The 22,577-nt window shown below is 37.4% G+C and overlaps 3 protein-coding genes across 3 annotated transcripts; all 3 read left to right on the forward strand.

Annotated features, from left to right (window-relative positions):
* The first annotated feature begins 2,461 nt into the window (after positions 1-2,461).
* Positions 2,462-3,619, forward strand: LOC128218066 (uncharacterized). Its single transcript, XM_052925590.1, has one exon. The coding sequence runs from the start codon at positions 2,471-2,473 to the stop codon at positions 3,593-3,595; it is 1,125 nt and encodes a 374-aa protein (XP_052781550.1). The 5' UTR covers positions 2,462-2,470; the 3' UTR covers positions 3,596-3,619.
* A 10,849-nt stretch (positions 3,620-14,468) lies between these two features.
* LOC128216209 (uncharacterized) lies at positions 14,469-17,102 on the forward strand. The gene is made up of 4 exons (XM_052922778.1): positions 14,469-14,578; positions 15,885-16,268; positions 16,580-16,719; positions 16,846-17,102. The coding sequence occupies exons 1-4, from the start codon at positions 14,469-14,471 to the stop codon at positions 17,100-17,102; spliced, it is 891 nt and encodes a 296-aa protein (XP_052778738.1).
* A 3,298-nt stretch (positions 17,103-20,400) lies between these two features.
* LOC128216210 (uncharacterized) lies at positions 20,401-22,332 on the forward strand. Its single transcript, XM_052922779.1, has 2 exons — positions 20,401-20,714; positions 21,000-22,332. Exons 1-2 carry the CDS (start codon positions 20,401-20,403, stop codon positions 22,330-22,332), a joined length of 1,647 nt encoding a protein of 548 aa, XP_052778739.1.
* Positions 22,333-22,577: the final 245 nt, after the last annotated feature.

Raw genomic sequence — 22,577 nt, forward strand, 5'->3', positions numbered from 1 at the left:
ACCACTGGAACACGTGTTACATGTCTATCCGGTCTCCGGACAGATGAACAGTTGGTTAAATCGAAGTCTCGATGTCAAAGTAGTCTGATAGTCCGCCGATACAAAAGAGAAAACGATTTTAGACTCCTGGCGTCTATCATTTACCATTCCAAATGACATTAATGGTCCCGCTTGTTTTTACAATTTGTTTACGAGGTTGTGCGTACGCAAACTAATTAAACCCCAGTAAAATTACATTTTGCTGAAGTTCCAAAGTTTTAACCCAACAATCCTTGATAAACAGTCCCCTACTATTATACATTATATATGTTGTGTGTCGTTTGTGCATGTTTGTGTTGTTTTTCTGTGTTTCTGGCTTTAACCCTACTGAACTTGTATCTGTACTTTCAAGTCAGTATTTATATACATTAATGTAGAAATGTTTGCTATGCACCTTTTAAGTCTCAAAATGCGTTTGATATAAGAGCAATAATCAACGATATCACGGCATTGTTCCCAGGTTTGAAGTATTAGTTTAGTTTATTTACTTATTTTTGTTTGCAACGATTGTGAAACAAAGTTGGTACGATTAATCACTCAAGTTGTTACGCGATAGTGTGGTGTTGTGTTGTGCGGGAAACCTGAGTGCCAAGAGAAATACCACTAGTCCAGCTTGGTGACCACAAACCAAACCAACATGCGCCCAGGCTGGGAACCAAACCCGGGAGTGCGTTAACCGAACAACCTTAAAGGCCTAGTTTAAGCCTTCTATAAGTGCCCCCCCCCCCCCTCCAAGTACCCAACCTCTGTTGATCTTAATCTTAATGCCTAATTGGCTTATCAGATCTCCAATCTGAGTATCCTGTTGCGCAGTTTTCATTGTTTTATTATAAAAATTGACCCTAAATGGCCCTGAGCCAATAAACCAATGCACATGATATTGGCCCCTACTGTGGAACCAGTGTGATCAGTAGGAGATGCACAGCAGGGGATTATCATGCCAAACATTCCTTAAACTAGGCCTTTAAGAGCTAAAGAAAGTGGATTCTGACTGGCGCGGTTACACCGCCTCATGATTGAATTTTGACAAGTTTCCGTGACAGGAAACAAAACAACGCAGTCTGTTTAAATTTCATGGTGTGCGCTCTACCCACCCTCCGGGGCAAAACACGGATATTTTTAGAGTCATCAAACAATTCTGAAAATAATGAAGCGGGAAGAAAAAAACCGTGTACAATAATGTGTCAAATGCAGCATAATACTTGTTCAAAGTCGTTAATGCCACACACAAAGTACACACACGCAAAATGTTATGGTTAGATGACATGAAGTAAAATCTGTATGATAAGGAATGGGCGGAGCTTACGAATGCTAAATAAATAATAATAATAAGAAGAAGAAGGAAACAAAAGGCCCAAGTGGGATAGATTGGGGTTTGCTCTGGAGGATGAACACTTGAGGTAAAATCCTCCTAGGGGTCAAAACTTCATGATGAGTGCTAGTAAACTCGAGAATTAATGTATGATTTAACACAACGATATTTTACCTCGGTGAGTAAACACGTATTCACTGATCATCAACGTTATGAGTTAAAACAAGTATTCACTAATCATCAACATTATGAGGCAGTTGTGTGTAATATGCAAACGAGGAGATGACAGAAACATGTCATACCATATATGGAGATGCCTCTAAATGATGTTGAAAAGTTGAAGAACAAACTATTGATGTTATTTGAATTCTCGACAGCAATTTACAATATATGCCCCATTTACGATATTAATTTGAAAGATGGTTGCTCTATCTTCAACAGAAAGGGCAGACCTCGGTACGTCGGTGTAGCTCTATATAACTCACAAGTATATATAAACGCGTATGCGTGTGTGTGTGTGTGTGTGTGTGTGTGTGTGTGTGTGTGTGTGTGTGTGTGTGTGTGTGCGTGCGTGTGTGCGAGCGTGAGTGCGTGAGTGCGTGCGTGCGTGCGTGCGTGTCTGTCTGTCTGTTACAGAATATAATGCAGTAAAGTAAGATTGTAAGACCCTAATGGGCATCATTCCAATCTATGATCAGCTTGATATTATCTTAATGTGTATCAATTACGCTAAAAAAACAGGTTCTTGGAGACGACGACGAAGACGACGCCGGAATATAAGTATCTACACTGATGTGATATAAGGAGAATGTTATAAACAAGCGTCTTCAAAACCCCCCATCTGTTTCCTTCTTTCATTGCAGACATTGTTCATCAATACAGCACATTCCAGACATTGCAAAAGGCATCCGCAAAGATCCCGAGTTTCGTCAACTACCTCAACGGGTAACTGTTCTTAGGAAGCAGATAGAAGATATGAAAAACGACAGAAAGAAAGATAGTGCCTCACTGAGGAAGACTCGTACAGCCATTGTTGATGAAATCAAAGCCATCCGGGAAAAGATTAACGACATTCTTGACAAGATGGAGAAAACAACCGTTCAAGAATTAGATGGTCTGATGGCTGATCAGGAACTGTCCATTAAGAAAGATATGGAATCCTGCACACATGTGGACGACGAATTAAAGAGCATTATGGATGACATACAAAGCAAAGACTCATCAAGCGAACCACCCCTATACATTGGGTTCAAAAAATGTGAAGAAAAAATCAAACAAGCGAACGAAATACTGCAAAACATGTCAAATGTTTTTAAATACAATATAACTTTTCGTAAACATAATGGAATAGAAGATAATTGGTCCTCGATGAAGAATTTTGGGGAGTTATATGAATCGAATGATTTTTGTAAACAACCACTGATATCGCTATTCCCCCGAGATCATGTATTCGCTACCGAAGGCTACAAGAAGTACAACGTGAAGATGAGTTCAGACAAAAGCAAATGCTATATTGTAGGGATGTGTGAGCTGCCTGGTGGTGATGTTGTAATTTCAGACTTCAACAACAATGAAGTGAAACTTCTGGACCAGGAGTACAGGGTTGTCGACCACTGTGATGTCCCCGAGAATCCATATAACGTGTGCCACATTGGCGGAAATGAGGTTGCCGTTTGTGTTAACAAATATGATGATAGACATGAACTTCATTTCATTAACATTACCAATGGGAAACTTGTGACTACGCGAAAATTAAGCTTCATCCATAGATGTTTCAGCGCAGCTCATCACGGGAACAACCTTTACATTTCATCAGGCACCGCGCTGTACGTCTATACGATGACGGGGCAGCTGGTGAAGACGCTGTACGAGGACAGGTCCGGTAGGAACACAGTGAGGAGAATTGTCATCAGTGAAGACGGGAAGACTATTTACATCACAAACAACTCAAACAAACAACTTATCACCCTGGACAACCTCGGCAACAAGCTGACTTCATTCACTGATCCTGACTTGGAGAGACCTTACGGAGTACACGCGACAACTGCCGGACATGTGTTCGTCTGCTGCATTGACTCCAACACAGTGCTGCAGGTTGACAAGGACGGGAAGACGAAGTTGGCCACACTTGCAAGGAATCAAGACGGGGTGAACAGACCTACCGCTTTATACTTCAGCAGCCGTACTTCCTCTCTGGTTGTCGCCGGATATAAAGACACACTCCTCGTCATCAATGTACGATAAATAAAAACAATAGATCCACTTACAAGTGACAGAAAAGACAGTTAGTATAACTTTTTTTTTTTTTTTACCTTTTCGTGTAAGTATTAACACGGATAATAATTGTTCAATATAATACAAGAATCGTATTTGCTTAAACATACATCTACATTTATATGTTACGTATTACGCTTTATTTTGGCTTCAAAGTTATAAAGTTTATCGTGCGCATGTTATTCAACTATATCACTGTTGATTTTTAAATGTTATTCACATATGTTATATATCTGGTATGAGTGTGTATACGGATGAATTATTCTCTCTTTAATGTGGAAATAAATACATATTATACGGTCCGTTTTGTCCATGTGTCTTTAAGAAGATTGAATATTTTTACTTCAACTACAAGAGTGTCAGTTATATGTTTACTATTTTCACTGGAACCCTGATCAACCCTTCAAGCAAGAGTCGTCGTCATAGGTGGAAGAATCAAGCAGAAATAATATTAAGTGGAGAAAACCTTGATGAATGTGTGTTTTTTTCATTAAAGTCGCACAATACAGGTTGATGCAAAAACATTGTTTTATATTAAATGAAGAATTATGTTAATCTCATTTGACTTTATGATCAAATAAAAAACGTATTATAAAATAATATTACCCATTATAAAATAATTTATAGCTACGTGGCCCTTTAATGGCGCCAAAATATCGCTAGTAATATGTACACATATGTGTTTTAATCATTAAATCATTAAAGTCAAATGAGTTCAACATAATGCTGCATTAATGAAAACTAATATTGCACCAACCTATAGTGTGCCCCTTTAAAACTTGAAATGATTATTGATTCAAAAGTAAGTGTTGCAACTCTCAATCTCTTTACAATGGCATTTTAAAGTGTACGGGGTCCGTTTATCCACCCAATACACGTTGTGTGTACGGGGTCCGTTTATCCACCCAATACACGTTGCGTATACGGTGTCCGTTTATCCACCCAATACACGTTGTGTATACGGGGTCCGTTTATCCATCCACCCAATACACGTTGTGTATACGGGGTCCGTTTATCCATCCACCCAATACACGTTGTGTATACGGGGTCCGTTTATCTACCCAAAACACGTTGTGTATACGGGGTCCGTTTATCCACCCAATACACGATGTGTATACGGGGTCCGTTTATCCACCCAATACACGTTGTGTGTACGGGGTCCGTTTATCCACCCAATACACGTTGTGTGTACGGGGTCCGTTTATCTACCCAATACACGTTGTGCGTACGGGGTCCGTTTATCCACCCAATACACGTTGTGTATACGGGGTCCGTTTATCTACCAAATACACGTTGTGTGTACGGGGTCCGTTTATCCACCCAATACACGTCGCATGTACAAGGTCCGTTTACCTACCAAATACACGTTGTTTGTACGGGTTCCAGAGCACGTTGTGTATATGCAGTCCGTTTATCCACCCCGTATACGTTGCTGGTACGGAGTCCCTTTATCTACCCAATGCACGTTGTTTGTACGGGTTCCATGCTTCCGTCCCGAGCATGTTTCGTGTACGGTTTCCGTATATCCATCCCGCTTACGATGCGAATACGGGTTCCAAATATCCATCTCGTACACGTTGACTACCATGCAAGGATACGGTTCATCTATAAGTATATATATATATATATATATATATATATATATATATATATATATATATATATATATATATATATATATATATATATATATATAAATAATAAATAATAAAAATATATAGTATGTATGGGCCAGAAAATGTTAGGGATAAAAAAATCTTCCAAAATATGTTTAATTATTTTCAATATTGATAACTCCATATATTCACGGAAATGGGATGGATGTACAGAAGTCTGTACACGTTGTGTTCCGTATACGTATTCGTTTGGTGTACGGGTCCGAGCACGGCAGTATTTTCAAAATGTACGGGGCCGTTCTTTCTCGTATATTTATCCATAAGAGGATAATTATTTGTTGCCGTGTAAGATCGTAATATTTCATCGTGTGTGCACCAACAAATATTTGTTACGAGTGGCGCATATCCACTTAGGTTTTGCAAGGTAAATTGCTATTATACATTGAAACGAACAATATTTATTCCATTATATGCCGAAAAATTAAGTAAGAAGTCATTTATTACAATTTTTACGAAGAAAAAAACGCGCCAATATGTTTGCGCACGTAACGTCATTTCGGAAATGGCGTCGTTGAAACTGTGTCCCAGCCCTGTGCGCGCTGACGATTGATATGCAACTGAATGCGGGCTGAAATTTCAAATCAGTTTATATTTTCACAGTTTCAAGCAATGAATTATGATTCTTGATGAAAAATATCTAAAACCCACCGGAAAGAATATATAAAGTAGATAATTTTTTATACATATGGCTTTAGAATATTGTGGATCATGGTCAAACAAACGTGTTCAGAATAAATAATCATCATTTTTTGTTTTGGCACATTATGAACATATATGTATTAATCTTTCATGGTTCATAAGCTATTTCTTCAACACATTAAGTGCACATGCAAGAACTACTGAACGGTATACATTGCTAGAATATCACAAATCCGAAATTCAATTAGTACAGCCACAATCATGAGTCTTGCTTTATTTGTATACTTGAATCAGGTAAAATGCAAATCAAGCATTCATGTACTGCCAACATGAAACATACCGCATACATATACTGCCAAAATAGAACTGACCACATACATGTACTGCCAACATGGAACAGACCACATGCATGTACTGCCAACATAAAACTGACTGCATACATGTACTTCCAACATGAAACTGACCACATATATGTACTGCCAACATGGAACTGATCATATACATGTACTGCCAAGAACTGACCACATACATGTACTTCCAACATGACACTGACCACATACATGTACTTCCAACATGGAACTGACCACATATATGTACTGACAACATGGAACTGACCACATACATGTACTGCCAACATAGAACTGACTGCATACATGTACTGCCAACGTGGACCTGACCGCTTACATGTACTGCCAACATGGTACTGACCACATACATGTACTTCCAACATGGCACTGACCACATACATGTACTGCCAACATGGAACTGACCACATACATGTACATCCAACATGGAATTGACCACATACATGTACTGCCAACATGGAACTGACTGCATACATGTACTGCCAACATGGGACTGACCACATACATATACTGCCAACATGGACCTGATCGCATACATGTACTGCCAACATGGAACCGACCACATTCATGTACTTCCAACATGGAACCGACCACATATATGTACTTCCAACATGGAACTGACCACATACATGTACTTCCAACATGGAACTGACCACTTATATGTACTGCCAACTTATAACTGACTGCATACAAGTACTGCCAACATGGAACTGACTGCATACATGTACTGCCAACATAGAACTGACCACATACATGTACTGCCAACATAGAACTGACCGCATACATGTACTGCCAACATGGCACTGACTACATACATGTAATGCCATCATGGAACTGACCTCATACATGTACTTCCAACATGGAACTGACCACATACATGTACTTCCAACATGGAACTGACCACTTATATGTACTGCCAACTTATAACTGACTGCATACAAGTACTGCCAACATGGAACTGACTGCATACATGTACTGCCAACATAGAACTGACCACATACATGTACTGCCAACATGGAACTGACTGCATACATGTACTGCCAACATAGAACTGACCACATACATGTAATGCCATAATGGAACTGACCACATACATGTAATGCCATCATGGAACTGACCTCATACATGTACTTCCAACATGGAACTGACCACTTATATGTACTGCCAACATGGAACTGACCAATACATGTACTGCCAACATGGAACTGACTGCATACATGTACTGCCAACATAGAACTGACCACATACATGTACTGCCAACATGGCACTGACCTCATACATGTACTTCCAACATGGAACTGACCACTTATATGTACTGCCAACTTATAACTGACTGCATACATGTACTGCCAACATGGAACTGACCACATACATGTACTGCCAACATGGAACTGACCTCATACATGTACTTCCAACATGGAACTGACCACATACATGTACTGCCAACATGGAACTGACCACATACATGTACTGCCAACATGGAACTGACCTCATACATGTACTGCCAACATGGAACTGACCACTTATATGTACTGCCAACTTATAACTGACTGCATACAAGTACTGCCAACATGGAACTGACTGCATACATGTACTGCCAACATAGAACTGACCACATACATGTACTGCCAACATAGAACTGACCGCATACATGTACTTCTAACATGGAAGTGACCACAAACATGTACTTCCAACATGGAAGTGAACACATACATGTACTGCCAACATAGAACTGACAACATACATGTACTTCCAACATGGAAGTGACCACATACAAGTACTGCCAACATAGAACTGACCACATATATGTACTTTCAACATGGAAGTGACCACATACATGTACTTCCAACATGGAAGTGACCACATACATGTACTGCCAACATATAACTGACCGCATACATGGACTGCCAACATGGATCTGACCACATCCATGTATTGCCAACGTGGCCTGACCACATACATGTACTGCCATCATAGAACTGACCACATACATGTACTGCCAACATAGAACTGACCGCATACATGGACTGCCAACATGGATCTGACCACATTCATGTACTGCCAACATGGACCTGACCGCATACATGTACTGCCAACATTGCACTGACCACATTCATGTAATGCCAACATGGAACTGACCACAAACATGTACTTCCAACATGAAACTGAACACATACATGTACTTCCAACATGGAACTGAACACATACATGTACTGCCATCATGGATCTGACCACGTACATGTACTGCCAACATGGCACTGACCACAATCATGTTATGCCATCATGGAACTGACCACATACATATACTTCCAACATGGAACTGACCACATATATGGGTACTGCCAATATGGAACTGACCATTTACATGTACCGTCAACATTTAACTGACCAGATGCTTGCATTGCCGAGCGAAATGATAAGCATGCAATTATAATTCCTGCCATTTTTACGTGTAATGCATTTAATAGCCGGCTTTTAAATCAAAAGTTACCTGCGTTTGATTTTTTTTTGCTTTTGACATAAACTTATATAATTTAATGGTGTAATGTACGTTCTCTCCCTAAAACTATTGATAAGTTTAAAATGATATTCTTAACACTTTAATCTTAGCTTGAAAGCAAATACCAGCCAAATGTATACACATGTGATAAGATGTCTACAGGTTATCATTCGGTTGTTTGCACATTTAATTGATTTGGTTGGATATAACTTAACTTATCGATACACGGGTCATTCTATAACTTTTTAAAAACACGTGTCCCTGCTATAAAATTTGATACTTTTGTGTAATAAAAAATCTTTTGTGTTATTTTGCACGTTTTCATACTTATACATAAGTCTGAGAAATGAATAACACCAAAAAATACCTTAAGAAATAAACATGGATGTCTTCATGAATACATTACCTACCGAGTTGACAGCTAAAGCAAATGTCCCCCGATGTGGATATGATATTCCAAACAAGAAGATATATACCAAGATCGAGTATTTTGTTTCTAAAAATGTTTTTAACGAACCAGAATAACATAATACTGAAAAAGAGAAGACAAAAAGATGATAAAATGCAAAAGGTTTGAAAAAAATCCATTGCGTTTGGTTGTCCCCTGTTTCTATCATTTCCGTAACAATAATTAATAAAAGGCGGGAAAATTTATAACCCATGCTTACGCAATTACTCGATGACGTCATACAAAATGCTTGTGGCGCGAAATATTTAAACGTGAGCTGCATTTTGAGATGAGCTGTCATGACCAATGCAGAACTCTCCGTTAAAGGTAAGCTTTCTTTGAGTATACTTTTTTTCTTTCAGTTCCGTACGCTGTTTATATCTATAACGTTTTTGAATAATTTTAAACACCTACGAGTTTGAGTTTGTTTATGTGTATCTAATCAATATTATAAGAGAAATCTTGACTGTTTTTGTTTTGTTTGCTCAGTAAAAGGGAAGTAACTAAATTATTATCACCTCCGTAATCTTCATTTCCGTAACGCAGAATATCGTTACGGAGCTGAGAACATCGTTACGTTGAGTTACCGTTTTACCAACCCAAAGATTGAACTAGTTAAATACAATTGACTGCATATTTCTATCACATATTTGTCTCAATGTTATTCATATTAATTAATGATGGTTATGATTCAAAAGTAAGTGTAGCACCTCTCGATCCTTATATGGGTATTTTAAAGGCATGCACGCCCAGTTAGTGTGTGACCAATACAAATCTCTGCTGCTCTGTTTCTATCACACCTATATAAAGTGTAAACTGCAAACTGTCAGTCTGAATTTATCTTGCTTATTGTCGAAAACCGATTACCAACGATACAGTATCTTAAAATAAGGCAAAGCTCTAATGTAAAATGATATCTTACTCTTTCAAATTATCAACAAAGTAAATGCACATCTCAGAAACAATAACAACCTTTAAACTTTAAAACCTGTCGAAGTTATCACTTAATATTTATGTTTGTTATACATGTTTTCGAATTGATTTTGAATGGGAGTGTCACTTTTACAAAACAGATGATTAAAAAATCTTGAAGATATCGTCAGAGGAAAGATACCTTTCCTAATTTGATACAGTCATTTATTAAAGAAGAAGAAGACTTTATTATGCAAACAAATCTGACAAGATCCATAGCATGGCAGAATTAACAACAAAGTATAATAACAATATACTGGTACAGATGTCATCTGGCATAGTAAGTTTACATAATATATTCAAAATAGCAATATGAAACATATATTCTTGAAGGAAAAATTTCATGTCGGGAGAGACAACATGTGTTCGATTAAATTCATATTAAGTAAAAGCACGTCAGTCATATACCAAATGGCGTCTTATTTCAAAAGCCTTAAAAGTAAATGTGGCAAGATTTTTTTAATTTGACTGAACTTTCACTATTTATCAATTGCATAAACTTGAAGAAACTTGGATTACGCCAAAATTAGTTGTTTATATATTTTTTCTGATATCTTTATAACTATCGCATTGCAGAACAAAATGAAATTCATCTTCCAATACCCCGCATTTCATACATTTGCGTTCGTGATATGGTAAACTTTCTGGTCTACGCCACAGCTAACCTGTGTGACGACAAGCGTAATTTAGATAGAGCTTTTCTGTATTTTGGTATGTTTACTAGGTTGAGGTACTCGCTAAACTTAAAACTGAAAATGGTTCTGTAAATCATTGACCTAGATGATTCATGTATAGTTGCATTTAGATTTTGGACGAAATTGTTTTGCAATCTTTGTTTTTTAACTAGCAGTAAAAATAATTTAGTACTCCCTACTCCTTGATTTAACCAAGCTTCGTAAAACCCTAACTGGGAAAGTAGTACTTGCACTTTCGAAGCCCAATTTATTTTGTTAGGATTTACATCAAGTGATTTTTTAAACATATTATACGCGTATTTAATGTATTTGTTATCTCCGCACATACACAGTTTTAACCAATACTTAATAATAGTTTAATATCTTCCATTTATTAGATTTAATCTTCCTGTTTCACCATAAATAAAGTCCTTTTGCGTTGATATTTTAACGCCAAGCAACCTTTTGCAAAATGCTAAATGAGTGCGCTCAACCTGAGATCCAGTATTGAATCCCCATACTTTACCTGAATAGTTGAGAATTGGAGTTATAAGTTTATCAAAAATATCAAGAATGTGTTTTGGTGGAATATCGGTGACTTTATATAAGTACTTATTCATTTTAAAAATAGCCTTTAGTGCTTGGCCTCCTAGCATTTTATCAGTTTCATTGAATGAACCTCCTGTGGTGAATAAAATCCCAAGGTATTTGAATTTACTTACAATTTCTATTTCTTCATTCTTATATTTGAAAGACAAATATTGTGGTAGTCTACCGCCTTTTTGAAAACCCATAACTTTAGTTTTTTTAATATTTACAGACAGCTTCCATCTATCACAATAATCAGCTAAAACATTTAATGAATTCTGTAGTTCCTGAGCGCTTTTTGCGAACAATATAATATCGTCTGCGTACAATAACACAAATAATTCAAATCTCCTAGTTCGATACCTTGCACTCCTTGTATGATAAATGTCTCTTCTATGTCATTAAGATACATACTAAATAAAAAGGGTGAAAGGCTTTCACCTTGACGTACCCCTAAATCACATGTGAAAGAATAACTTAGGTTATCGCACATTTTGACTTTTGACTTAACATTCTTATATATAGATTTGATTACATTCAGTATGTTACCCCTCACCACATAAATGCACATCTCAGTAAATGCACATCTCAAATTTAAGTAATTTAAACCATAACACATCTATTACCACAAAATCAAAAGCCTTTTGGAAATCAACAAATGTGCAGAACAGCCTGTCGTTGTTACTTAAAACAATTACTAATTAAACAGTGCAGTATGAATATGTTGTCCACTGTGCTCATGCCTTTACGGAAACCTGCTTGAGCTTCTACATAAACTGAGTATTTGTCTGCCCATTCATTTAACCTGTTATTTAGAATTCGCCTGAATAATTTTCCTAATGTACTAAGTAATGTTATTCCTCTATAATTGCTCGGATCATTTTCATCACCATTTTTGAGTATCGGGAAAATAATACCCTTAGACCAGATTTATGGGAAATGTCCTCGTTTTAAACACAAATTAAATAAAGCATGAAAATAATGTCTTAAATACTTTTCACCATATAAAAACATCTCATTCAAATATAAATCTACCCCGCCGCTAGTATTTTTTCGTAATTGTTAAATAGATTTATCTATTTCTTCTAATGTAATTTCTTAGTCTAACTCTGAAAACATAATCTGGAGTTCCCCATCCAAATATCTGTCATTAAAATTTAAAATGTCTTCGTCGGCTTAAATATTAAATAAATGGTAAAACACGCACACATTTGGATTGCTAAACATGTATGTTTATATAAATGTCGTAACTCATTTGGTTATTAAATCAGTTAAAGTACAGAGATAGACAATTTTAAGGAACCAATAGGTTGATAATTATAGAACATTTAAATGACACTTAACTCAAAACAAGCCACCAAATGTTAACTCTGCCATATTTTATGCCGAAAATAGGTGCATGTCCCATTGTATTATTTACAGCAAAATGAAATGAACATGATTTAAGTTATTAATAGCTAGCTGAAAATAAAATCTCAATGATAAAATGATGAAGTATTACTTTAACTTTATATGAAATTAAATGAAGTATCAAAGTAAAACATACAAGTATGTATCAAGTTATATATCCATAGTCATGTGATTTGAATGGTGGCAGTGATAGCTGTGCTGCAAGGGAAGTAACAATTTGTGAAGTTTGCATCCAGGGTTGTTTTCGATGGAAAATTGTTTACCGAATGTGTTAAAATATAAAAACAATAATTTACGTAGTTTCATTTCGATTTTAAGTGTATATTATTTCTCGCTAAAAATAAGAAATAAATATAAGATAAACTAACGCTTTTTTCCGTATACAGTTAACTTCTATTATATAACAGTTTGATTGCTACGCCACTTATTAGAAAAGAACATAGTTTGAATATTGGCAATCGGAACGATAAATGTTTTTGTTTCTTCTGAAAAGAAATATATAACATGAACGTGAAACTGAAAGTAAAAGCAAGCAAAATGTCCGTGCACAAATGCCGGTGCAACTTAAATTTGACAAGGATGCATTGGATAACAGAATAATAAGTATTTGCAGGAACAGTAATGTTTAACTCAACATTCATTCAATGATTATATATTCTATTGATAGAAATTTGCTTGGGGAAATGTTTCCTATGACAAGGTGAAAAAGGATACGTCCTACCGATCCCATTTATTACTGCATGTAAAAGGAAACACAGGTGTTATTTTTGTTGGCCTTAATCGCAGTTTAATTGCTTTAAGGCCTAGAAATATGTTTGGTTAGGGTTACATCCTTTTAAAAAATAGGTAGGGTAGGAAGGCTTTTTTTATTAGGCTTTTTTTTAAGAATGTCATTTTCATCATTGGATACCGGTGTAAAGATATATTCTGAATAAGCATTTAAGGTTTTCAACTACAAAGTGAAAAGCAATTTAAAAAATATACATATATTTTTTATTTCATTTTTTTAGTTTTTCATATTTTTTTCAAACTGACTATAAAACGGTAGGATCGGCGCCTATTCCGTATGGTCGGGTAACCTGAACCAAATTTTTTTAAGCCTAATCAGAAAAAAAAATCAGATGTATTATAGTTGTAGAGTATTCATGTATTTTAACAAATGTATTTCAATCATTATGAAAGTTTTACATAAAAAATATCAATCTAGCTTTTAAATGCTTATCAATAAAATCCAGTCACCTGATCTATTACGTATGTTGGAAATAAGCTGTTTATCGAACTTCCTTGTTGGAAGTGAAGGCCAGTGAGAAGACGTTTGTAACTTTTAACCCTATATGTTACAGGACTATGGCATTACATTTTGCATCCTCAATTCAGGGGAGCTGTGATTTCATCCATGAGTTCGCCTGTTCCGCTTATGAAGAAGATGGACTGAACACGGAAGCTCAACATTTCTGTCAGCAGTGCACGAAATATTACTGCGATAACTGTGTACCAGTTCACAACAAGCTATTAAGAGACACATAGTGCTCGACCGAAAGGATGTGAAGAAATGGGCAGCAGCACCAGGGATGTTAGACGTCCTTGAGAGATGTGAGAAGCACCCCGGAAAGGCGCTAAAGCTGGTCTGTGGTGACCATGACCAGCTGTGTTGCCATGTGTGCGTTGCCGTGGATCATAGGTATGTATCAAAGACGTTAAAATAACACAATCACAGTATAGAAATTGATCGAAAAATATTTTAAGCATGCTTAACACTGTTACCGGTTTCTCGGTCTGTCTGTCTTTCTGTCTGTTTGTGTGTCTTTGCATATGTCTGTCTGTATGTATGTCTGTCTGTCTTTTTGTCTGTTTGTGTGTCTTTGTATATGTATGTCTGTATGTCTGTCTGTATACATGTCTATCTGCATGTCTTTCTGTCTGTCTGTCTGTTTGCCTGTGTGTTTGTCTGTGTGTCTCTCTGTCTATCGTTCGGTCTTTCTTTCTGTCTGTTTGTGTGTCTATGTGTATGTCTGTCTTTATGTATGTATGTCTGCTTGTGTGTATGTTTGACTGCCTGTGTGTATGTCTGACCGTGTGTCATTCTGTATCTGTGTATGTTTTTCTATGTGTGTGTGTGTGTGTGTGTGTGTGTGCGTGCGTGTGAGCGTGCGTGCTTGCGTGCGTACGCTTGTGTGTTTGTGTGTGTGTTTTTGTATCAGTGTCTGTGTTTGTGTGTGTCCGTCAGTGTGTGTCCGTCATTGTGTGTCCTTCAGTGTGTCCGTCAATGTGTGTGTGTGTCTCAGTGTTTGTCTGTCAGTGTTTGTATGTCAGTGTGTGTCTGTCAGTGTGTGTCTTTGTGTGTGTGTGTGTGTGTGTGCGTGCGTGCGTGCGTGCGTGCGTGCGTGCGTGCGTGCGTGCGTGCGTGCGTGCGTGCGTGCGTGTGTGTGTGTTAATGTGTGTGTCTGTCACTGTGTGTCTATGTGTGTGTGTCTGTCAGCGCTTGTCTGTCAATGTGTGTCCGTCAGTGAATCCGTCAGTATATGTGTGTCTCTGTGTTTGTCTGTCAGTGTGTGTCTGTCAGTGTGTGTCTGTCACTGTGAGTGTGTGTATGTGTGTCTGTCAGTGTGTGCGTCTCGTATGTGTGTGTTTGTGCGCGCGCGCGTGCGTGCGTGCGTGCGTGCGTGCGTGCGTGTGTGTGTGTGTGTGTGTGTGTTACAGAAATTAATGCATTAAAGTTTTAAGACTCTAATGGGCATCTTTTAAATCTATGATCAGCTTGATATTATCTTAATGTGTATCATTTACGCTTAATACATGGAACATCGATGTAAGCAAACTCAACAGGTTCTGAAAGACGACGACGAAGAAGAAGACGACGACGACAAAGACGACGACCGACGACGAAGACGACGACGAAATATAAGTATTTAAATTGATTCAATTTTAGAAGAATGTTATGAACAATCGTCTTCAACAAAAACGTGTTTTTCCTTCTTTCATTGCAGACACTGTTCATCAATACAGCACATTTCAGAAGTTGCAAAGGGCATCCGCAAAGATCCGGAGTTTCGTCAATTACCTCAACGGGTAGCTGTTCTTAGGAAGCATATAGAAGATATGAAAAACGACAGAAAGAAAAATAGTGCCTCACTGAGGAAGACTCGAACAGCCTTTGTTGCTGAAATCAATGCAATCCGGGAAAAGATCAACGGCATTCTTGACAAGATGGAAACAACAACCGTTCAAGAATTAGACCGTCTGGTGGCTGATCAGGAACTGTCCATTAAGAAAGATATGGAATCCTGCACACAGATGCACGACGAATTAAAGAGCATTATGGATGACATACAAAGGAAAGACTCATCAGGCGAACCACCCATATATATTGGGTTCAGAAAATGTGAAGAAATAATCAAGCAAACAAACGAAATTCTGCAGAACATATCAAGTGTTGTTAAATACAATATAACTTTTCGTAAACATAATGGAATTAGAGATAATTGGTCCTCGATGAAGAATTTCGGAGAGTTAAATGAATCGAATGTTTTTGGTGCACGACCACGTACATCGCTTTTTCCCCGAGATCATGTATTCGCTACCGAAGGTTACAAGGAGTACAACGTAAACATTAGTTCTGACAAAGTTTCGTGTTATATTAAAGGGATATGTGAGATACCTGGTGGAGAGATTGTTATTACAGACGCCAACAACATAAAGTGAAACTCCTGGACCAGGAGTACAGGGTTGTCGACCACTGTGATGTCCCCGAGTATCCATATGACGTGTGCCACATCGGCGGAAATGAGGTTGCCGTCTGCGTTAACAACAACAAAGACAATGGTGATAGACATGAACTTCATTTCATTAACATTACAAAAGGGACATTTGTGACGCGAGAATTAAGTTTCACCCGTAGATGTTACGGCGCAGCTCATCATGGAAACATTTTTTTTTACATTTCATCAGGCACCGCGCTGTACGTCTATACAATGGAAGGGGAGGTGGTTAAGAAGCTGTACGAGGACAAGATCGGTGAATACACGGTGTTAAGAATTGCCCTCAGTAACGACGGGAAGACTATCTACATTACAAACAAATCAAACAATCAACTTATCACCCTGGACAACCTTGGCAACAAGCTAGCCACATTTATTGATCCTGACCTGAGGAGACCTTACGGAGTACACGCGACAACTGCTGGATACGTTTTCGTCTGCTACTAAAACTCCAACACAGTTCTGCAGGTTGACAAGGACGATATAACGAAGTTGGCCACACTGGCAAAGAAACAAGATGGATTGTACGAACTTACTGCTTTGTACTTCATCAGCCGTACTTCCTCTCTCGTTGTCGGATATAAAGACACTCTTCTTGTCATCAATGAACGATAAATAAAAAAATACCTCCACTTACAAGTGACAAAAAAAGATAATTAATAGAACTGTGTTAACTGTGTTAACCTTTTTCGTGTAAGTATTAACATGGATAAAAATTGTTCAATATAATACGAGAATCATATTTGCTTAAACATACATAAACATTTATACGTTACGTGTTACGCTTGCTTTTTGCTACAAAGTTATAAAGTTTATCGTGCGCATGTTATTCAACTATATCACTGTTGATTTTAAAATATTATTCACATATGTTATATATCTGGTATGAGTATGTATGTATACAGATTAACTATTGTCTCTTTAATGCGAAAATAAATACATAATATACGGTCCGTTTTGTCCATGTGCCTAAAAGAAGATTGAATACCTTTACTACAACTACAAGAGTCAGTTATGTGTTTACTATTTTCACTGGACATCCAGATCAACCGTTCATGTAAGGATCGTCGTCATAGGTGGAAGATTCAAGCAGAGATGTTATTAAGTGAAAAAAAAAACTTGATATATGCTCTGTTTATTAAAGGCGCACATTAGTGGTTGATGCAAAAACATTTTTTATATTTAATGAAGAATTATGTTAATCTCATTTGACAAACGGATCAAATAAAAAAAGTTAAATTATTATTACCCCTTATAAAATATAAAATATGTTTTGTTTTTTTTATTTATAGCTACGTGGCCCTTAAATGGCGCCAAAATATCGCTAGTAATATGTACACATATGTGTTTTAATCATTAAAGTCAAATGAGTTCAACATAATGCTGCATTAATGAAAACTAATATTGCACCAACCTATAGTGTACCCCTTTAAAACTTGAAATGATTATTGATTCAATAGTAAGTATTGCAACACTCGATCTCTTACAAAGGCATTTTAAAGGCCATACACCTACAGATATGTCGCCAATACAAGTCTCTGCTGATCTAAATGAAATCTTAAATGGACTAGTTCACTATTTTTAAAGTCCTATCAATAGTGCTGACTGATATTGACGTTGCGTATACGGAATCCGTATCCCCATCCAGTTCACGTTGTACAGGATCCGTAGTTCAATTCCGTTAACACAACGTTGCGTGTATGGGGTCGGTATACCCTTCCAGTTCACGTTGCATTTACGGGTTCCGTATATGCATCCCGTACACGTTGCATGTCTGGGTCCATATATCCATCCCGTACATGTTGCATATGCACGGCCCTTTAATAATCCCGTACACGTCGCATGTACCGCGTCCGTTTATCCACCCAATACATGTTGTGTGTACGGGGTCCGTTTATCCACCAAATACACGTTGTGTGTACGGGGTCTGTTTATCTACCAAATACACGTTGTTTGTACGGGTTCAAGAGCAAGTTGTGTATATGCGGTCCGTTTATCCACCCCGTATACTTGTGTGTACGCGGTCCATTTATCTACCCAATACACGTTGTGTGCACGGTACGAGGTCTGTTTATCCACCCAATGCACGTTGTGTGTACGGGGTCCGTTTATCTACCAAATACACGTTGTGTGTACGGGGTCCGTGTATCTCCCAAATACACGTTGTGTGTACGGGGTCCGTTTATCTACCAAATACACGTTGTTTGTACGGGTTCCAGAGCAAGTTGTGTATATGCGGTCCGTTTATCCACCCCGTATACGTTTCTAGTACGGGGTCCGTTTAACCATCACGTACATGTTGAATATTAAGGGTTCGTATATATATATATATATATATATATATATATATATATATATATATATATATATATATATATATATATATATATATATATATATATATATATATATATATATATATATATATATAGGACAGGGGCCTCGACGCATAAGCTTCCTTCCGGGAACCAAATGTAAAGTTTATTTACACCCGTGCATAGCGCCAGCCTTGTCCTGTCATTCAAAATATTTACCATATCCATAACTAAATAATTGTTAAAGATATTAAAATGAAACTTTGAGTACTTGTTTAAGATATGCATATATCATATATTTAGATTGAACCCTACTGAGTTCTCTACTCAAGCCTAGAGTAATCAATTCTAAACATCAAAGCTGGTGGGGGCGCGTCAGGTGCATCATCCTTGATCAGTTTTTGAAAACCCTCTACTGACAAATAGTTTCAAGAAGCCTTAGTGGAAATGGAAAGTTCGTATTTCAATAAGCTATCAAAGATGAAGGATCTGTATCATATGAAAATAGTCACAAAAGCTTCAAAAAACTTTTCCGCTGTGTTTTCTCTTCAGCAACAAGCAACCTCAATGGAAGTACAGTGTGTATTTTATTTTTCCTATTCTAGATGCTAGATCTGAATAATATGAACAAAGCAATATGTGTATGTACCTTTTTTAAGAACCATAACAATGTGATCTTTAGGTCACAACCTAACCTCCCTTTAAATTTTAATAATGAAAATGAATCACTAACGTTTTTTTATGGACTAAAATAAATTTGACAACTAAGGCCTTCAGTAGCAGCTCTTCTCATTGTTTTCTTCCAGAGTGTTTTATAAAAAAATCGATCTGAGACAGTTTTAAAGTGCCTAGTTTTGTTAAATTCAGATATTCAAATATTGGTGATGATGTTGCACTAAAAAACATTTTTATTAAAATTTTCTATTCCTATTCCTTATTACTCTGACACTTTTATTCAATATCAATACAAACTCATGCATGATAAACATAAATTTTGAGTGTTAAACCTAATCGTGTTTTAATAGCAGAAAGGGCAAAACTATTAAATGATTGGTGAATGCTTAAAGATTTACTGTGATCTACTATTCGTCTCTTAAGGTCATTCTTCATAAAACATAAAATTGTTTTCATGATGTATTCATCCTTTTTGGAATATTAAAACAATATTATTAATTGTGGTAAATCGTTTTTTAGTGTAAGAATGCATCTTTAAAAGTTTAAATTTCATAGTGTTTGCGATACGCTTATCTTGCTGACAAAATAGATAAACGAAGAATTCCACGTCCCGGTTTCTTAAAGTGCAAAGGAAAATATACCCACTATCACTTAACCAGTTTAAACTTGTCACGGCAATGGCGGTCCACACATATGTGAGTTGTAAGACTTAAAGTTATCTTTTTGCAAGTGAAGGCTTATTGAACCTGTACAAAATGGCTGCTGGAGGTTCATACTTTTACAAGGGATCTGACCTGATTCACGACTACGGTTGTTCCAAGTGTGAGGAAAATGACCTGAACACTGAAGCCCAGCACTTCTGTCCGGACTGTGAACACTATCTGTGTGACAAGTGTGATGGGATTCATGGAGAGTATTTCAAGAAGCATGTTGTGTACGGGCGTGGAGAGATACAGAAGTGGGCGGGGTTCTCCATAGACAAATGTGACCAGCATGGCAAAGAGCTGGAGGACCACTGTGATGACCATCAGGAATTGTGCTGCAGTGTATGTGTGGCCCTAAACCACAGGTGAGAGCTTAACCACGGGTCTGATAATATTAGTTAAGTAACATGTAAATAAACATTTTTTTTCACCATTTTGTGTGTTTGCTGTGTTTGACAATGTTAAAGGTAAGGCAAAAGAATTCATTTTCCCATCTCAGAGCCAGATACATTTTTCTTGCCACTATGAAAAAAAAAAGAAACAATGCATCAACGCAAAATCTTGCACTATTTCATGAATATGTTGATAAGCAGATATGCCTCTTTTTGTTTCTTTCATGAAATGATGATATAATCAATCACGTATTACAGACTGTGTAGCAGTATCAGTCATCTGCCTGACCTGGCCAAGGGCTTCCTGCAGACAACAGAGTTTAAGCAGCTGCCAGCTGCAGTGGACAAGATTAAAAGCAGGCTGTATAAGCTCACTAATTCCAGGATGAATTATCAAGCCTCACTGAGGGACTCCTATGAGAACATCATAGTTATAATTAAGGCTCTCCGCGACGAAATTAACCAGATCTTAGACACGCTGGAGGAACGGACAGTTGAACAGTTGGATAGCATAATGAAAGATTTAGAGAAGTCTATAAAGGATGATTTAGAAATCTGTTCTTACATGGACGACCAACTCAGTATCATGATTGAGAAGCTGCAGCATATGGCATACAAAAAGGAGACCAGCTCTTTCATTGGATTCATGAAATGCCAGTCTAAATTGAGTGAAGCCAGGTATTTTGTGGAGGAAATACGGGGAAAAGAAGGAGTGAAGTATAAATCTGATGAAAGTGTATTGCAACTTTTGAGAAAACTGAGCCGCCTTGGCAATGTTGAACGTGTTCCTTCCATTTATGTGGGTACGGCTCAGAGTTCAAGTCATTTTAACGTTAGGATAGAGAAGGACAAGAAACAATGCTATATTGCAGGTATCTGTGAGTTGCCCAGTGGAGAAATGGTTTTGACTGACTATACGAATGACAGAGTGAAGCTACTGAACAGGCAGTTCGAGGTCATTGCTCACTGTGATCTGCTTGCTACTCCTGAACACTTGTGTCACACCACAGATAATAATGTAGCTGTAGCTGTTAGTGACAAAAATGAGGTTCACTTCCTGGCAGTAACCAAAGGGAAGCTTCAAGCAATGAGAAAATTCACCATCCACCATTACTGTTGCTCAATCGCGCACCACAATGGCCAGCTATATGTTGGCTCCATTGATGGTCTGTACATGTACAATATGGTCGGAAGACTCATTAAGAAGATATATCAGGACTTTTCTGGTGGTAAGGCTGTGTACAGTTGTGCTATCTCTGCTTGTGGGGAGAGAATTTTTGTTACGAACTCTGATTATTCTGAATTAGGAACACTTGATAAAACAGGCCAAGTAATTTCTACAATAAAAGATCCTGAACTAGAATATCCAATTGCACTATGTGTCAGCCAAAGTGGTCATGTGTTTGTGTGTGGGCTGGGGTTTCGCACTGTAATGCAGGTAGACAAGGAGGGGAGACATAAGCTGGCCACAGTGGCCAGGGAGGCAGATGGACTGTATAACCCTCGGTCAGTATGGTTTAGTGAACAAACGTCCACCCTCATTGTTGGGAATCTTCTGCAGGACAACTTAACTGTTGTCAAGTTGAATTGAATGAAAGCAAATCAGATTCAGGTATTAACACCTTGACAGAAGATGTGAACGAGTGTTTTGAACTTAGTATCCAAGTATGGCTGATATTTATTGTTCAATGCAAGCAATGTTTTCTAGAAGTTGATATTTGTTAGTAAACCATATCAACAGTGTGTATTATATCTTGCATAAATGTATAGAAATGGAAAATATTAGTTTGTGTCAGTAATAAAGTGGTTTATATATTTTAAGCGATGACTGTTTGG

Source organism: Mya arenaria, chromosome 14 (genome assembly GCF_026914265.1).
Source record: "Mya arenaria isolate MELC-2E11 chromosome 14, ASM2691426v1".
NCBI lineage: Eukaryota > Metazoa > Mollusca > Bivalvia > Myida > Myidae > Mya > Mya arenaria.